This window comes from Rhyacophila brunnea, unplaced genomic scaffold (assembly GCF_057557595.1).
Source record: "Rhyacophila brunnea isolate RB1 unplaced genomic scaffold, BYU_Rbru_1.0 scaffold_22, whole genome shotgun sequence".
Lineage (NCBI taxonomy): Eukaryota > Metazoa > Arthropoda > Insecta > Trichoptera > Rhyacophilidae > Rhyacophila > Rhyacophila brunnea.
The window spans coordinates 30,344,052-30,364,921 of NW_028232882.1; the positions used below are offsets into that span (position 1 = coordinate 30,344,052).

A 20,870-nucleotide genomic window follows, 5' to 3' on the forward strand; every position below is an offset into this window, starting at 1 on the left:
CTGTGGCGTAAAGGTAGTGCGTTCGGCTGATTACCGAACAATCGATGGTTCGAATCCAATCGAGTGCGTTTATTTTTGTGTGAAAAAATAAATTATGTGTTACATGTCACACGCCAAAAATACAGTCTGATCTGATTTCCTAAACGGGCCAAAAGAAGTATAACTTAAAAAAATAAGATAATTAATATCATTCACTAATAATTATAATTAATAATCAGCCTTCAGCATAATATGTCGATCAATAATAAAATTCTTATATAAATATTAGAGACAAAGTAATTATTAAGATTTTATAAAAATATGTGTCATAGTCAATGACATTAATATGGACGAAGCATCTGGAAAATAAAATGACACTCACTTTGTGTCGGGTCTGCCGGATGGCGAAATTCATATTTTAATATCGGTATCCTACGCTCAAATGAACATTCTGCTTGCAAGCGGTCTGGCGACACCGCTGGGTCTGCCCATACAAAATTTCTGACTGTCAGGTTTCGACTCCGCCGTTATTATTGTGTTACAAAATGCCAATGTGCATAGTTAAAAATTGTAAAAAAATCTACTAAACACTCCAAGAAAGATGGGATATCACTTTGCATGTGTTAGTATTATTTATTATTGATAAAATACCATTTTAAGATACATATTGATGAATGTTTATTCAATGCAATTGAATGACAGAAACCATTGGACAGACGCCTGTGATGGCTGGGCTCACTTGCGTCTAATCTCCGAGAAGTCGTAAGTAACCTAGAATCTGTTTCTAACGTAATGAGTAATGACACTAATACGCCATTACAATAAAGGTTATATTACTATAAATTCTCGAAGCTTGTATCGCATAATGGAAATGGATACGTCATATGGTCGGGTGACGTCTATCTATACATCTGTGAATGACTCTCATGCACAATTTCTCGTGCGCGCCGATATGAAGTGAGATGTCCATTTAATATGTCATTGGTCATAGTATTTAAAAAGTAATAATAATCACCTAGCAAAGAAATTCGTCAGTTAAACAAACTACAGTATTCCATACGAAGAATTCTATTAGAGGTATCTAGCGAAAGACCCCATTTCAGGTACTTGGCTCGCCGACACAATCGTAGCGTGCGAAGGGACGAAGGGAGTTTTTTTGTCATTTCCAGTGACAGAATTTTGCATATCGATGGCTTAGAGCTAAAATATTGTATCTCCAGTTTTGGTCGAAAATGAGTTAAGTACTGAAATGTACCAAATATAGTCTATATTTTTATGTGTTAAAATATTGCATCTTCTAAACCTACCATTTCAAAGATATATACCTATTTTTATATCCCAAAATCTAATTTTCCAAGGTTTGCAAACTTTCAATTGCAGTTTTCTCAATATTATGATTTATGGAGATACAATATTTTAACTGTAAGCCATCGATATTGTATTATTATTTTCGTTGTTTCGAGAGTTGACCGAGGCCTATCGCCCAGTTACCAGCATTCGGTCCGATACTTTTGGCGGATTGGCTGCTCCGCGTTCGGCCAGCCCCTGCCGCCTAATTAATTATTTTAAAAATATTTTTTTAAGTATACTCTGTACTGTAAACTGTAAATTAATGTATTTCGTAAATAAAATACACCATTTCATCTTGCATCCGCGTTGTCAATCAACAACTTGAGAGATGACGAGAGATGAGCAGATGATAAAACCATAACTTCGCACCGTGAGTGTAAAACCAAGGCATCTGCAAAAGATATATTTTGGATATATTAGGGTTTGAAGTCTTCGTTTTGTTAGGAGAAATAGAGTTTCTAAAAAAAAACCATAATATTTGGTTTATATCTACATTATATTGCATGTTCTTTCAGTTACTTCACTTTTACATTATCAAGTTCACGACTTTTGCAGTTGTTTTGCATTTAATCTCGAAATTGAAGAATTTGCAGATGCCTTGGTTTTACACTCACGGTGCGACTTCATCCTTGGTGGGGGGGTACAGTGCGATTTTTATGCTGGCTATTATGGTGGTTCTCCAATTCTAAATATGTATCTATTCTATAGATACATATTTAGAAGTCTAGTCTAGTCTATTGCTAAATATGTATCATGCAGTCTGTGCATACGGAAGTGAACTATCTAATAGTACTGTCTGCTATGTTTATTTTTCAGATTAATAAGAACGATGACTTATGGATACCTGTATACTCGATCCACCACGACGCCAAACACCATCCTGATCCATTGAAATTTGACCCCGAAAGGTTTAATGACGAAAACAAACTGCTGATGCATCCTCTGTCTTTCATTCCGTTTGGCGTTGGTCCTCGTATTTGTATTGGTAAGGAATTATGAATTATTATTCATCCTTTGAAAAACATCAGAAACATGCAATATGCGTATTAGAAAAATTCTATAAACAAAAGTTGGACCGAGTGGGATTCAAAGTCTTTCAGTTTCCGGGTGAGTACTTTCGATTACATGGAAATTGTACCTACGCAAAACATTTCACCGTGGCACAGTTCGCCGTGAGCTTTCTTATCGGAAAGAGATGACCGTATACTATACGGTCTCCAATTATATTAGATTCAATATGAACATTAATTCAGTTTTCATAGCTGATTTTGGAAAAAATTCACGAATTCAAGAATGAAAACCTAACCTAACAAATAATCCAGTATATCGGTTATTTTCAAAATTTGTTAACTTCCTTTAGCTTCCTGTAAACTGTAAAGTGTAAACTGACAAGAACTGTGTTTTATTTAGACATCAATTTTATGTCTGTACTATACGACCCAAAGAGGTTGGACGATCTATGGCCATATCGTCTCTGTTCTGGCAGAACACACTAACTGGAGAATACTAGTTTTGAGTAATTTGACTTTGAAGTTGTTAAAATGTTTGAAATGGTCTATCATGTGAGTTTATTAAGTAATCGTAAAAAGGATGACTTTAAAATAAAGACTGTTTATTTATTAAGAAGGTTTCCAGACGGTAAAGTTTGAAATAAGGAACATTTTGGTATAACTAACTCAATATGTCATTTTTTCGAATTAGTGTCTTCTGCCAGAACAGTGACGATATATTTCCGATATATAGGTAACATTTCACGGTGAAGTGTGATACAGCAAACTGTATACGTATAAGTTTCCGGACACGGTCTCAACTGAGGTACTTCAAATTACACCAATCATGAAACAATATGCTTTGTGATCAATCAAGGTAAATGATATTATATTTTCATCTACAGGTGCTCGGTTTGCAGTTATGGAAGCAAAAGCCCTGATGTTTTTCTTGCTTTCGCATTTCGACATCATAACTACTCCAAAGACAGTCATCCCGCTCAAGTTAGCCGCCAACAGATTTACTCTTCACTCAGAGAATGGCTTTTGGTTGGGCTTAAAGCCTAGGAACAATAATTAATACCAAATCTATAAATTCTTAAGATACCTAATAATTATTGTATATTGTGATAAAAACCTTAAATAACGTTGCTAGGAAAGAGATTGAAGAATTTTATTACAACATTTAATAGTGATTTCAGTATTGCTTGGTATATTATATTATAACTTATTTAGATGAATGTTTTTGGTATTGTTAAATTGTAAATAAAAAAAAAATATATCTCTTGTATTAGCACCATTGAATTTATAATTTGAAATGGCATACGGCGCCACAAACATATGTATAGACTTGATGGGGGGGTTGATCCATATAACCTAAAATAAAAGAGTCTCAAAAATTTATTTTGAACTAGCTTCACCATAAGGTCATATTTCAACTGATACGGGGCCCAAACAATCGACCCACTCTCAAGCCGGCTTCCAACTAAGGAATTATAAAGGATTTTTTATACAGTGACATCCGAAAAGACCCGGGAAGTACGTAAGACGAAGCCCAAGATCTGTAGCGTCTTTTAGCGAACCTAGGTCCGTAAACCATGAAATCTAATTCAGCTGTCTACATTTTTATTTTTAACGAAACATCACAAGATCAGTAAGAGTGTGCCGACCAGACGGACTCTAGTATTTCAGAGAAAAGGACGCTCGCCCTTCACCTGGGCGAAGGTGTTATTTTCTACAGTTGTTAGGCTGTGAGGATGGGTTACATGTAAATTATTGTACATATTACATTTCACCGTAACACAGTTTGCCGTGAACTTTCTTGTCGGAAAGATATGACTGTATACTATACGGTCGTCTCTGAGTTAGGCAAAATTCATGAATTCAAGAATGAAAACCAAACGTAACCTAACCTAAGCTAACCTAACCTAACAAATAATCCAGTATATCGGCTAATTCCTAAATTTGTTTGCCGCAGCTTCCTATAAACCGACAAGAACCGTGTTTGATTTAGACATGAATTTTATGTCAGTACTATACGACCCAAAGATGTTGGACGGTCTTTAATATACGGACATATATTTCCGATACAACATTTCATGGTAAAGTGTGATACGGCGAGCTGCATACATATAAGTTTCCGGACACGAAAATGAAGGGCGCTGTTTTAGATCAATTTAAATCTCAATCACCACAATGTATCAACTTACAAACCCTGCCGATGCATCGTTATAATGGTTAATGTACCTACTTACTATCATTTAGATATTCAAAAGAAAATTAATTCTCTTAATAAAACTTCAAGATAAAATATCTACTAAGTAATTGTGTCAAAATAAAAAATTGTGTTAGCGAAATACATTTTAATGCTTAAGCAAATATATTTGAACATGATAACAATGATAAGAGATACTTAACTTTTGGGAAAATTTTCATACCAACCTGAGAATACCAAATAGGAAAATACATTGTAATATTCATTACCTATCTCCCATGTACCAGAATTATGAAAATATTTAGTTACATGACTCATTCAAATATTAAGCAATTAGTAAACTAAATATTTTTTAAAAATATCAAATATTATAATGCATATAAATTAAAATATTAATTATTGCCTTTATCCGGGATTTTTTTTTTCAGAAGCAAACTTTGTTTTTGATTAATTCAGTCATCAGTACTGCCGTACTAAGCACAGAGGCCGTAAACTGACGTATTTAGGTATTTTCATGTTTTTAGATATTTAGATTTTGCAAGAGTTTTTGTATAAGAACGGTAAATAAATCCAAACCGTAACTGTTATAGTTATGGAGAAATCGAGGTTTTTAATAGCCGTATCTACGGAGTTTGAGAAAATAACTAGATAAATACTAAGGGATTCGGTTGTAACTATCATTTACTAAAGGATATTAGCCGTATCTAACATAGATACGGCTAATATCCTTTAGTTTTTCGGACTTACGCCCAGAATGGCCTAGTATCGCTGTAGTTACGGCCATAATGCTTAGTATTGTTGTTATAGTTGATTGTTATTCCGTGACTGCAGCAGCCGTATCTGACACATTTGACAGTTCCAGTGTCAACTTAGTGATTTTTTAACCTTGTATTTGGTGTGTTTTTGAAGACAATTGCAGTCATAATATGTTATATTTGTTACTTTGTACAATTTGTTCAATTACTTGGCTTTGGCTGATTTATGCACAGTAAGTAAATATTTTGTCATTTTACGTAGCCAACAATTATAACCTCAAAATTTCCGTAGGTATGAATGTATCTATTGTTAACATGAAATTTATAATCATAAATGTAATGAGCAGAATGTTTATCTATAAAACATATTGAAGGAGGTCTCATTCTATATTTTTACATAAACTATTATATGTATAAGTTATAGGTTATTATATATTACCTAGTTATGTTCAGTACCTATTGTAATATTTGATCAGATTAATAACAATAATTTGATCATTTTGTTTTGAGAATGTAGGTATTTACAAAGTAGAAAATGGAAGATATTAAGCATAGCGTGCAATTTATTATCAGTAAATAACCATGATTTTTAAGTGATAAAAACGACTGTTGACATTGTTAACATTATTAGTTCTGACAAATATCTGCATAAATGAAAATACCTCAGAAGTAACGATCCTAAACTAGACGGCATTCAAACCAATCAAATAATGTTGAAGTATATATCCAAATTAATAACCCTGAAGTTGAAGATATTGTTTTTTACTAAGAAAAGAGAAATAAGAAAAAGAACAATGTTTAAGAATTCAGTAAAGGAAAGGGAACACAAATAATTACAAGGTAAAAAGAACTTTTTATATACAACGTGTTTAAATTTTCTGTTGAATTATTATGCTCAATATGCTCAAACTTGTACTTGATATGAAGTAAATAAAAAACAAACAAATATAGAATACTGAAATGTCATTTTGATTTCCATAGTAACGCACGTATATATTAATAATTTAGTAGCTAGGACCACCCACTTAGCAACTAATAATAGTGGATTGGATTACGGATTTCTTCCGAAATAACTTTTCATACAAAACAGAATTAACTGAAAACGAATTCAATTCCACTTAAAGATGGCTAAAAGTATTAAAAGAATGCATTGGCATCGTGTTCTGATGTATTCTAAAAGTTTCAAATGTCTAGCTAGTCGGGAAGTTAGTTAAAAATCGATTGCAAGATTTGTACCGGACAAATAAAAATACGAGCTAATAAAAACGTTGTAAAAATGATAATAAACAATCGATAGTGCACTCGATGAAAAAATGACAAAAATTAACTGTACAACACTGTAATAACACTGCACTGTATTATTAAAACTTGTTTGCCAGACAGAAATATTTGCTTTTTGATTAGAAAACTGTTGCTAGTGTAGATACCTCTCTGTAATAAAATAAATACTTAAGGGGGTACATGCTCGTCGAAGGTGAAAATTGAGTTTTTGAATAATAAAATGCCTAATTCTTGTCAAATTTGGGATCACAGAGATTATCAATATAATTTTTTATCGTGAATATTTTACAAAAATTATCTCGTAATAAATTATACTAATGGTTTTATAAATGCGTTTAAAAATTAATAAATGTAAAAAATCATAACACCACTGCACAGTTATGTACCGAAATATGACTATATTCTAAAACATTAGAGCGAGAGGTTTAAAAGAACACTATTTTATGTAACAAAAATACTTTATGCAGTCATCAAATGTTTAAAATAACTATAAAGGATAATAAGGCTTCAAAATTATATAAATAGATTATCTACAACGTTTAAGGAGTGTCCAGGATCATGGTTTGAAAATACAATAAAAACTCAATTTTGACCTTCGACGAGCATGTCCCCCCTTAAGACATTTCATTGTTTAGGTAAACGCCGAGATAGCATTTATTAATTTCTCATTAAAATACAACACTTATGTAAACGTCTCATTCGGTTAGGTATTCCCATTGGAAATATTTTAATTACATATTATTATGAAATGGCTGGTAACAGACTGGTGACTTCAGTTGTCATTTGACAGCTATACAAAGTGTAGAGGTATATAATTTGATTAAAATTTGAGGTAAGTAATTTTTGAGTAATTTATTAATTAACATTATAATATTTAAAATGACCTACATAATATTATGTAATATATATAAATGTCGGACAATTTTTGTTTTATAGATACAGAATATAAATAAATAATTACCTATCCAATAATATAATAAAGAACTTTATTTTAAAACGTTCTAAAAGTCCTGTTTATCATATCATAATGCCCCATTTACACGTGCATGGATTTACTGCTGACGGTACGTATTATCACGGCAATAACAAGAAAATGCATGTGTGAAAATGTATTATCATGCAAGTTGCAAGATTGCATACATGAATCAAAAAGTTCAGAAGCTGAATTTTCACGCGACAGTTGGGATTTGTTCGATATCTGCGCCTGCACAGTAAAACAATAGTGGTGAACCTACCGATAAAAAACTATGAAATAATACTATAAAATAACAACATCGCGTCTTGCTTAATCTTGAAGAATGAGATTGGAGAGACAGTCAGCACTTTTACATGTAAACAGCTTTATCGCGATAGTTTGAAATACACACTATTGCTGCAAGTAAATCCATGGACGTGTACAGGCGCTATAACAACTATACCCATCAAAACATTACCACTTTTACCAGACGCCACGTAAGCCGCTTGTTAATTAAAAATCATACATACAATTTAATATTTCAAATTATATTGATAGAAATCTGTAACAGGGACTTATTTTCAAATTATATGGATACGAATGATTCAAATAACTATCACCGCTAGTCCACGCGCATTTGATAACCTAACGATAACGTTCGATACCCGCAGGCCAGGTATTTATCGCTAGTACAGAGTACTGGGTATGGGGAACGTACCTGAAAAGTGCGGGAGTTCACGATTGAACGATTCACGATACTTGCTAGAATTGGTTAACTCCGCCGCCTTCTGCCACCTTAAAAATCAGTAATACTTAAATTTATTATTATTGATTTTTCGAAATGGACCCCCAACAATTTTTCTGTGTTAAGGATTCGAACCTGCATCCATCGGATTCCAATCAATGTGCTTCACTAATTTAATCACCTGCACCCTACCTTATTACGACAAAATATACCAACAGTCATGCAACTGAGTATTTCTCAAATTTTATTATTATTGGCGAGTGGTTTCATTCACAAGCATCATCAGGATATCCAAATTTTAGTCTTAACTTATTTACACTTACGAATAAGTAATTTAAGAAACTATTTTTTTAATCATCATTAATTATTAGTAATAGTTAAAGGGGGGTGTTCATGTTCAAACACGCGCGTTAACATGATCTTACTCCCTACTTCAGTTTTAGTTTGTAAATTTATGGCTACGGCCGTATGTTGTAGCTTAACCACTGGGGAATGCCAAAATAAATTGTGTATTTCAAAAAAACACTACCTTATTCTTAGGTCAATAATTATTATAAAGCAATCATTATTCGTAGGATGTTTATCACACTTGAATGATCAAAGACATAGCTTATAATTAATATCTTTAGAATTATCTTCAAATGTCTAATCTAATCTTGCCCATTTTTTGAATAATAAAATGCCTAATTCTTGTCAAATTTGGGATCACAGAGATTATAAATATAATTTTTTATCGTAAATATTTTACTATAATAATGTCGACATAAATTATACTGATGGTTTTATAAATGCGTTTAAAAATTAATAAAAGTAAAAAATCTTAACACCACTGCTCATGTATGTACTGAAATATGACTACATATATTCTAAAACATTAGAGCGAGAGGTTTAAAAGAAGACTATTTTATGTAATAAAAATACTTTATGCAGTCATCAAATGTTTGAAATAAATATTAAGGATAATAAGGCTCCAAAATTATACAAATAGATTATCTACAACGTTTAAGGAATGTCCAGGATCATGCATTGAAAATACAATAAAAGTTCCATTTTGACCTACGCTGAGCACGTCCGCCCTTAATATGAAGTTCATTATTTTTAGCCATGGTGTTCGGATATTGGGACTTTGTGATCCTCGTCCTCACACTTCTTGGACTTGTGCTGTGGTACGCTAATCATCTCAATGGCCACTTCATGAGACATGGCATCATCAGTGCCAAGAATGCTTATCCGATTTTTGGCAACATGATAAACGTCTTCTTCAGTAAAGAACATATTCTACAAGCCGTTTATAGGGCGTACAGTCAACATCCGAATGAAAAGTAAGTGACCATTGATCGATAATAAATAAAGATGTTGAAGAAATCTTCTTCTATATTATAAATGTAGTCTAAACATCAGTGGCAAAGGGTGGAGGTAGGCTGTTAAGATCCGCCATAAATAGTGCACATTAGAGATGGGAAAACTGGTTGATTTTGAAGATAAGAGAGAAGATAGGAGAAATATACTTACTACCAGTATAAAAAAATACTTAGTATAGAAACTTGTTCCAAAATACTACCTAGTATTTGGAATACTATATAGAGCGTTTGGCGTGCGTATGCGACAAAAGTTTCATACTCAACTGAAACTAAAACCAACTCCATATTAGTATTTGAAATACGTATCGGCTCAGGGAACTCAGGCTGTGTATCGACTTCAATAGAATCGCTAAAAATACCCTGAGCTCCGCTTGTCAAATAGTCTCATTTATTATAAAATTTTAAACACATTTTAAATTTATGAGTTGTTTTTCTGTTAGGTTACAATATTCTTGTTAACAAAAATTAATAACAGTGATTTTTTTTTAAATTTTAAACATGTTTTGAGCGGTCATATAACAAGCCTAAGCCTATGCGTCATCTCACCACTGTGCTGCGACACAAAATTTATGACCTATAATTATTATCATACATTCGAACACAATAGACTAATAAATTAAAATATACCTATAATCAAGTGCTACCTCGCTCCCGCGCATTTAATGTCAATATTGTTGAAAGTCTACCAGCTGGCGAGCGACTCGCGATGATATCGTTACAAGTTTTTTGGAATAAGTTTATTGAGCCACACATACTGAGTATGGGTAGTTTCATCCGAAACTTGAGTACACAAACTGGTGACAGTATTTCCAACTCACCTCTAGTGCACATTAAACTTTTTCAGTCATACGTATTTGTTTACATTGAAATAAGACTACAATTTACAGATTGTGTTGGTTAGTTTTTAAAATTATTATATTTTAAGGTTATTGGCACGCTATCTAGTTACAACATGTGTAAACCATTAACAGTCAGATACGGGATATTAAATATTTAGTTTTTTTAGCTTCCTGCACAATTTGTATAAAGTCACGGGATATTAACATTAGGCCATCGATAATCTCATCGAAGACGGTGACAGCGTGTTAGATTTAGTTACTTGACTTATTATAGCAAATAGATTATAATAATGATATTTTTTCAGGTATGTTGGATTCTATGCATTCAATACTCCGTCTGTTATCATCAAGGATTTGGATCTGGTGAAGAAAATCACGGTCAAAGACTTTGATCATTTCCTTGATCACAAAGTATTCATGGATGAAGATGCCGATCCGCTCTTCGGGAAGAATCTATTCTTTTTGAAAGGTAAGGAAGTTTACATTAGTTTGTAATAATAATGGACAGTATTATATTATATCTGTAGCTGTCAGTATATTATTGATCAAATATCTATTTTTAATGTATCAAATTATTCAACCGCAATAATAAATTCCCAGCGACTCATATACCGGTAAACAACTATTTACCTGTGTCAGCAGATTGATTGGCGATATTCGCAATGGAAAATTAGTCTTATATCCATTCCCATAGTATCATATTATATTATGACTGTAATAATAAATAAAATTCACAGCTACTCGTATTTAAACCGCTGACTCGTTCAATATAATTATGTACTGGAATATAATGTTTAGGTATTACCTTTGACTGTATAAATTACGAATAATGATTTATAAAAATGTCACTCGAATATACGTTTCCAGTCTGTTACCATTGCAGTATATATATCGCTTCGCCCAACATCTGATTGTACCGAGATGCGGACCTCGGATCCGTACCTATCATAAGTTTAGTATTGTAGCATAACTGCTGTAACATACTATTATACCAACCGCTACGCCGAATAAAATTCACTCCTGCATACATCTTCGACTTCTTCATCATCATCCTCAACACCATAACCTACGATACATCGACGACTCCCAAAGTGATAATCCACACATCGAACACTACATATCAACAGATTAAGAAACATATTATTACCTATTATAATAGTTTTAAAATGAATAGATACCATAATATATCTTCAAAGCGACCCTCATAGTCCAATGCTAATGGGACTTCTTTCTCATCTGGGGGATCCGGGTACGATTCCCGGTAAGGGATACATCTACTTACGCGACGAGCCTGAATCCACTGAATCATAATAGTAATAAGAGCTTATAATTATATATCAGTCGCGAAGGGTGGAAATAGGCTGTTAAGATTCGACATAAATAGTGCACACTAAACTTTGTTAGTCATACTTATTTGTTTAATTAAATAAAGTTAAATTAAGAATACATAATATTACAGATAGTGCAGGTTAGTTTTTTTAAATTCATTAAGCCCTGTTTATACTAAACCATAATTGATAAAAAAATCTTCCATCTATAAAATATTTTAAATTATGTTTGCTTTAATGGTATAATTTTAGATATTTTATAGATAAATGATTATTTTTTGACTATTATCTACTATGGCTTGGATTAGGCAAAATTTAATTGAATTTTAAAAACTATCACACACTATCTACACATTGTAGTCTTAATTCAATGAAAACCAATACGTTTGACTGACAAAATATAGTGTGCACTATTTATGTCAGATCTTAACATCCTACCTCCACCCCTTGTCACTGATATATCATATATTTTTTAACCATGTTCAATCCTAGGAAGATTTGATCACATTGATATTTGACTAATTGTGCCAGTGATGCACAACCTATTTGAAAGAAGGAATTATTAATCCATTTTCTAATTTTTCGCAGGCCGCAGTGGATAATAGTGATTGATGAAGTGATGATGAATAATGATTATATTATACTGGACCAGTAGACTACTTTTAATTTAATAGTTACATATCAGCTACGCCAATCCCTTTTCACTCTGCATTGCGTATATATGTATTTGCATGATAGAATTTAGTCTAGGAAATAAGAATTTTGTCGTATTCAATGAAAAAATTGGTAATGAAGTATTTGTTATTTTGGGCCGCATGCGGCCCACGGGTTGCAGTTTGTACATCACTAGTTTAGGCAATGTTATAGTATTTTACTGTATTAATTTAACATTATTTTAATAAATACATAGGTCAGAAATGGAGAGAAATGAGAATCGCCATGAGCCCCGCTTACACGGGATCCAAAATGAAGAACATGTTTCCATTTGTATTGGAATGTGCCGAACAAACTACGACATACTTCAAGGATGACGCCTTGAAACAACTGAATGCATCAGGTACCTATTCATGTTTATCAATATTTAAGAATTTATTTACATAAAAATTAATGGGCAACTCCTAGAAGCTGTTGAAAAGTATGGTACGATAACAATTAATACTGTTCTTCAATTGGATGTGCTTAACAAAAAAAGTTCAGTCCTACTTTGGTCTTCAAAATCAGTTAAAGTCAAGGTGCAGATCTAACCTGCCATTGGTGATGCCAATTGGGAGGGCAATAACAATGTTCAACCAAATCACTTCGGATGTTGATACATTCCACATACGTGAGATGAGTATTATAGGTGGACTTTGTTTTATCAACTCATCGAATTATAATATTAATGAATGTGAAAATGCACAATTTTCTAAATATTATCAATTAATTGCAGGTAAGGAATATGTCCAGGTAGAAATGAAGGACGTCTTCTCGAGGTTCACCAACGATGTGATCGCTTCGACGGCGTTTGGAGTGAAAGTGAACTCGCTGCAGGAGAAAGAGAATGACTTCTATCTGATGGGTCGAAAAGCGACCGACTTCAGCGGAGTGCAGTTTCTCAAGTTCTTTGGATATTCGTCCTGCCCCAAGTTAATGAAAGTAGGCAACATTTATTTATACCAGTGGCGAGGGGTTATTTTGAACCCATATACATTATGTATAAATCAGTGGCGAAGGATGGACGTAAGGTGTTAAGATCCCACATAAATAGTGCACACTAACTTTTGTCACTCATACTTGGCTTGGTTTACGCGTGGGGTTTAATTGAATTTTAAAAACTAAACAACACTATCTTATTTCAATAAAAACAAATAAGTATGACTGGTTGTCTTTTTACAAATTAACTGCTTCTTGAAGAATAATCTCAATCTACCTAAGTTTAATATTGTTTCCATTAATTTTGACATTCCAGTTCTTCGGAATCACACTGTTCCCAGAAAATGTGAAGAAGTTTTTCCGTGATGTCGTCCGAGACGCAATGGAGAGCCGAGAGAAGGCAGGCTCTGTCCGGCAGGACATGATTCACCTGCTGATGCTGGCTAAGAAGGGCTCCCTCACGTACGACATCAACCAACCCGAGGAAACCGACTTTACTCGCTATAAAGACTCTTTCACCAAGGAAGAGTATACCAAGAGAGGTATGGATGCAAAACCCGTGGCCATATCATTTATTGCAAACCACTAACTAAACAAAATATGCGAAAATAATCCTACTATATCCTAATACCAGTTATAGACTACATTTTCAATGAGACATAGTAAAATGTTTTCATCTGTTTATTATAACTTTCAATGTTTAAGCTTTAGTGTAGTAGAGTTGGTAACCGGACAAAACAGAACATGAATAAACAGAACGATGACAAAACAGAACATGAAGAAGCAGAACAGTGACAAAACAGAACAGCCAGTGGAAAAATAAAACATTCATTTTTGTTGTAGCCATTTATTAATTAAATACTTATAAAATTTAAGTATATAAAAGAAATACAATAAATAAATATTTAATATATATTAATTATAATCACTGCATGTTGGTTATTCGGCGTAAAAACCTCAATATACCTGCTTGATTTTGATAATCATGCACAAATCTACAATATTATTAACCCATTATTTCGTTGTAGGTACGAGGGTGGGTCATAATTCCTTAGAAAAAAGCATTAAAACAGGTTTTATTTTTGTATTTTTTTTTTATTTCTCAACATAATTTCCTTGGAGCTCAATACACTTGGTTAGATGTTTCTCAATTTTTTTTAAACCGTCAGAAAAATAAGTTTTCGGAAGGTCCTCAAAATAAGCATTTGTCCGATCGATGACTTCTTCATTTGAAAAAAAACGTTGTCCACTTAGCCATTTTTTTAAGTTTGGGAAAAGGAAAAAGTCACTGGGGGCTAAATCTGGCGAATACGGTGGGTGGTCGACCAATTCGAACTTCAATTCTTCAATTTTAGCCATTGATCGTAAACATGTGTGAACACGGGCATTGTCCTGATGAAAGAGGATTTTTTTCCTGTTTAAATGAGGCCGTTTTTCTTCAATTTTGTTTTTTAGCTGGTCTAATAAAGATGCATAATAATCCCCTGTTATTGTTTTTCCTTTTTCCAAATAGTCAACGAAAATAATTTCACGTGCATCCCAAAATACAGTAGCCATAACCTTACCAGCTGATTTTACGGTTTTCGTCTTCTTTGGACATGGTTTGCCTTCGCAATCCACTGCTTTGACTGTTCTTTCGTCTCGGGAGTATAGTGGTGTATCCATGTTTCATCTACAGTCACAAAGCGACGAAAAAATTTATCCGGATTGCGTTGCATGAGCGACAACAGGGCTTTAGAGGCCATCACCCTACTGCGTTTATTGTCGACTGTGAGCAAACGCGGCACCCATCTTGCAGAAATATTTTTCATGCCCAATTTGTCATGTAAAATAGAAATGACGCTACCTTTTGAGATCCCTGTAACCTCAATTATCTCACTCAACTTTAATCTTCGGTCACTTAACACCATATCGTGGATTTTATTGATCATTTCTGGTGTAGTCACCTCTACAGGACGTCCTGAGCGTGGTTCATCCTTTGTTGATGTACGACCACGTTGAAATTCATTTAACCAGTTATAAATAGTTGCAAGTGAAGGAGCAGATATGCCGTGAACTAAATCCAACTCATTTTTTATTTCCTTTGCTGTTAACCCTTTTATATTAAAATGTTTAATAACAACTCTAAACTCAATTTTCCATTTTTCCATTTTCCACAAGCAAATTTTTTTTTTAAATGTACGAGAAACACACAACAACCCGACCAATCTGATTGAAACTTCGCAGCATACTGAATCGGTAGTGCCGCTGCATGAAAACAAACCGCTTGCAGTACTAGTCGCGCCACCTGTCGGCTTTTCTAAGGACTTATTGACCCACCCTCGTACCTAGTCATTTAATCTTTAATCTAAGCATTTTGAACATATTAGATTGATTAAGACGAGATATACTTAAGCTTGCCGGCAACAACGAGTTGAGTCCCGTTTAATTGAGGCTTTCCAGTGATTAGGAATGCAGAAATTATATAATTTGATTTTTTTACGGTGTATTGAAAACTTGTCTTATTAAAAATCTATACAACATATAGATATACGACAATTTCAATATTAAATGTTATATATTTCCTGAAATGTCATAGTTCTGTTTAACGGTGTTCTGTCACCATTCTGTTTCTTCATGTTCTGTTTATTTATGGAACCAGTAGAGTTGAGTTGAGTAGAGTGAGCATCTCCGTGAGTGGCAGTGACAGATCTCCAAAGCTCCTTGCCTTAAAAATCATTTTTTCAGCTTCACCTTTATATCGTCGTTGTTTTGTAAAAAGGGCGAATTAACCAAAATGCTACTTTACAGGAGGAGGATTTTTAACTTTTGACATTTATTTGTTTTTTACCTGTAGATGATTATAAATATCTAACAAGTTTATAATAAAGCTTAGAAGGAATACTGTCATTATAATAGGTATTATTATATAATATTTTAAAAGGCCTAATATGTCACATTGGCTTTTTATTTCGTAATTTTATTATTGTTTTTAAGTACTTTCCTGTGGAGATAAAAAAAAAATTCGACGTTTTTACACAACAAAGCTAGTGGGGTACATATTGTATTTTCATTAAAATCTCGATTTCGATTTCGCCAAAATGGTTGATTCGCCCTTTTTACAAAACACCGACGATATTATATGCGCATGACTTCGAAGCTTAATAAATAAACAGTATGCTTGGTAATGATAATAATACGTATGTCATGACTTGGGAGAGAATATAATATCATCATCTCCAATATTTGTACCCTGTACAATCAATTAAAAAAATGCGCAAACTGGCCCTACTGATAAAAAGGTTGCGCATCACTGCTCTAATCCTGGGAGCACGCATGAAAAATTGATTGTCACACATAGCTAAACTTAAAACTCTTTTATTACAGAATGGAGTCACGATGACCTAACTGCACAGGCTCTTGCATTCGTACTAGCCGGCCTTGACACATCGTCCACTTTACTCTGCTTCACGGCTTACGAGCTGGCTATGAACCCTGACATACAGAAGAGACTCCAAGATGAGATTGACGATATGATCGCAACCACCGGAAGAAAATTGAGCTACGGAGAACTGAACAAAATGAAATATATGGACATGGTTATATCAGGTACCGTGGTACACAATCGTAAATTATCATGACATTCTATCCTACAAGACATGCATAGACTTATCGGTTTTAACCAACATTATAATAAAACCTTAACATCATGTGACGTTCATTTTACTTCATAACTGTCATCCAAACCATTCGGTCCAATGGTTTTGCAAATTTTTCATACTGTCTGAAAAATAGTTTTTGTTGAATTCAAAAATGTAATTGACTGGCAGCAATGACATCCAAAACTAATTTTTAAATTCATGAACAGGAAGAATTTGCGCGGTGCCAATTTGGGGGTATATGATGATGAGAAACAAATTCGAATCCCAATACATGCAATTTTTCCATTGCAACAACGATCGATGGAAAGAAACTTCTTTTGTGTTCGAATCTTTTGTGTTTTTCTTTCAACTTGTCATTCAAAACAATCCAATAACAAATGATTTCTTGAGAATCTAAAAAACAATGATCATTACGTTCTTAACCGACAAAATAATCCTCGACTTCTTCGATGCACTTTCACCATAACTTGTCCACTGTTTTGACTCGAGCTGTGGTGAATCCAAGCTTCGTCAATAGTCACGAATCGTCGCAAAAAGTTTTTCAGATTGCAATTAAACAGCGCCAAACACTGCGCTGTAATGTGTGTTTGGAGAATTATAGTCAACAATCCCACCACATACAAAGGTATTGCACACCTGTTCACTTGAGATGCATACAGCATCAACAATCTTGTGCCACTCTCGCAATACCAGTGGCAAAGAGGAAAAGTAGGCTGTGTAAATCCGACAAAAATAGTACACACTAAACTTTGTCAGTCAAACTTATTTGTTTTCATTGTTATAAGAATATAAATAATTGTAGATGGTATGAAACTATAGTTCCAGAGAACTTAAATGTTTTTGTTTTTCAGAAAGTTTGAGAATGTGGCCACCAGACAGTCAACTGGAGCGAGTCTGTTCGAAATCTTATGACCTGCCACCACAGAATGATACGACTTCTAATACTTACCGGGTAATTATTATAAATTACAGAAAATAACAAAATATATCATAATATTATCTATAAAATAAAATTAATATAATAAACTAACAAAAATAGATATATTGGCTAACTTTTGTTTCATTGCGTTCGTAACTTAGAGCCGAGCCACACCGGGCGACTCTGGTCTCGAGACCAGTCGCGCAACTGGTCTTCCTGGGCGATTTACTCGGGCGACTTGCAGGCGACCAGAGAGGCAGCCAATAAATAATAATAATAATGAATGTACGTACCTACGCAACTATGCAAAAAATACGTTTTCTCCGCGCGTGGCAACCTGGAGGCAGCCAATAATCCGCTCGGCGCTCACTTTTAAGATGGACATCGAAGACGTTGCACTCGTGCTGTATTTGCGGCATAAAAGATTCTTGGAAAAAAAGAAGAAGAAAAGGATCTGAACTCATCCTTTCATCGCAGCTCGCTTTCTGTCTGGAGTGTTTATCACGTTGTATGATGATTTAAGAAAATACCCTGGCAAATTTTTCAACTACGTTAGAATGTCGATATCATCATTTGATTAATTATTGACTCTGTGCAAGAATGACCTAACCAAACAAGATACTATCCTACGGAAGTCTATACGTCCCGTTTGTATCTCTATAATGAACATATCCGTATCGAACGCCATGGCTGATAATGAATGTACACGCAAGTTATGCAAAAAATATGTCCTCTCCGTGGCGTAGCTGCTCGCGACTAATCGCCCAGTGTGGCAGCACTCAATACATAACTATATGATTTCATACATCGCCACCGGTCGCCCGACCAGCGAGACTGCGAGACCAGACCGAGAGCAAGAACGTGATTTTACTGATCGCCCGACTTTATTACTTGCGCGACTACTGGGCGACCAGGTGTGGCATGCTCCATATAACTGCATGCATCGGTCTGGTCTCGGCGACTGGTCTGGCGACCAGAGTCGCCCGGTGTGGCTCGGCACTTAATTATATGTGAGCGAGCGAGAAAGATCGTATGTCAGTGATTCCACTCATCATAATAAATCCTGGCACATGAAAACTAGTGTAGGACGTAAAATTATTTTAATAAAATTAACAATTTACACTCAACGAAGTCGCAATAAAAGAGGATTTCCTGTACATAGGTAAACCTATTCACCAATAAGTAATGCTTCTTTTTTAGTGACAGGATTCGCGTGAAAAGGCTTTTTTACTCAAGCATACGCATGATGTGGGCTGTTCTAAATTAGATTATGTTACTACTTCCATGAACTCCATAAATAAATTCACCTATCTCCTACCCATTTTGCTGCACATCACGTATTTTCGTTCGGATTTTCATCACATTTTTTAAATAATACAAAGGTTTTCCTATCACCATTTCCGCTACATCCGTGTGGACATTAAAAATGTGAAGACGGTATCCTCACAGACATCTCCCGTTCCGATTGCTAAATAGGTTCGCTTTGTATATTTTTCAGATTAATAAGAACGATGACATATGGATATCGGTATACTCGATCCACCACGACGCCAAACACCATCCTGATCCGTTTAAATTTGACCCCGAAAGGTTTAATGACGAAAACAAACTGCTGATGCATCCTCTGTCTTTCATTCCATTTGGCGTTGGTCCTCGTATTTGTATTGGTAAGCAATTATGAATTATTATTCATCCTTCGAAAAACGTCAGAACATACAATATGTGTATTAGAAAAAAATGTATAAAATAAGGTTCGACCGAGTGGGATTCGAAGTTTTTCAGTTTCCGGGTGAATGCTTTCACCTCTAAGCTATCATTCCGCCTCAACTGAGGTACTTCAACTTACACCAACCGGGACCAATCTGCTTTGTGATCAATTAAGTTTAATAACATTACTAACTTAATTGTAATATACCAGGGTTGGCGAACCTTTTTACTACGCATGCCAAAATTTAACAAATATTATTTTTCAACTGTCTGACGTGCCATGCAGTTATGGGGAAAAAATAGTTTTTAAAAATCCTATTAAAAAAATTATGTTCTTGATACCACTCACAGAACATAGTACACAAATAGCTTTATCATTTTTTTTTCAATTACGCCATACTTACATTTCAGTCCGCCAATTTTGAAACTGTCTGCCAGAATTACTACTAGCTTCACCAAGTTTTTTTTTCTTATTTGGTGCAGTCATTTTTAATGGGTAGAAATGATATTGTTTGTTATTGTATTAATTAGTTTGGTTATGTACGCACAAATTGACACTAGAATTGCTCTGATCAAATGAAGCATTCTCTCGCTACAGTGGTCTCAAGCATTGTAAATCGAACAACATTAGAGGTTGAACTGATGAGGTTAGTGCGATAATATTATGTGACACATAAACCCTGAGGACCGACCTATGCAATTAAATTAAACATAATGCATATTCTTGAAGAGTATTTGCCTGCTATTTTTTGTACAATGCGATCTGTCATTTATTATTATTATGGTGCCGCGTTACCGCGTGCCATAGGTTCGCCACCACTGTAATAGACGTTATCTCTAACTGTTATTTTCTTCTACAGGTGCCCGATTTGCAGTTATGGAAGCAAAAGCTCTTATGTTTTTCTTGCTTTCGCACTTTGACATCATAACCACCCCAAAGACAGTCATTCCGCTCAAGTTAGCCGCCAACACATTCACTCTTCACTCAGAGAATGGCTTTTGGTTGGGCTTAAAACCTAGGAACAATAAATAATACCAAATTTATAATATTCTTAACATATTAATTTGTATATTGTGATAATATTATATTTTAGTGTAAATAACGTTGTAAGAAAAGAGATTAAGTACTATAATGAAGTGAATAGTACATATTTTGATAGTTCATATATGAGAGGAC

At 34.1% G+C, this 20,870-nt stretch overlaps 1 protein-coding gene across 1 annotated transcript in view; it reads left to right on the forward strand.

The window, feature by feature from the left end:
- The window catches only part of LOC147070331 (uncharacterized), a 31,773-nt gene extending 10,903 nt beyond the window's left edge, over positions 1-20,870 (forward strand). The window contains exons 9-20 of the mRNA XM_085949949.1: positions 2,146-2,314; positions 3,224-3,377; positions 8,193-8,197; positions 9,369-9,588; positions 10,772-10,935; positions 12,705-12,851; positions 13,224-13,429; positions 13,743-13,968; positions 16,793-17,014; positions 17,919-18,019; positions 19,485-19,653; positions 20,554-20,870. Of these exons, the coding sequence (XP_085806075.1) occupies positions 2,146-2,314; positions 3,224-3,377; positions 8,193-8,197; positions 9,369-9,588; positions 10,772-10,935; positions 12,705-12,851; positions 13,224-13,429; positions 13,743-13,968; positions 16,793-17,014; positions 17,919-18,019; positions 19,485-19,653; positions 20,554-20,726 (1,956 nt within the window). The 3' untranslated portion in view covers positions 20,727-20,870. The remainder of the gene's footprint in view (positions 1-2,145; positions 2,315-3,223; positions 3,378-8,192; positions 8,198-9,368; positions 9,589-10,771; positions 10,936-12,704; positions 12,852-13,223; positions 13,430-13,742; positions 13,969-16,792; positions 17,015-17,918; positions 18,020-19,484; positions 19,654-20,553) is intronic.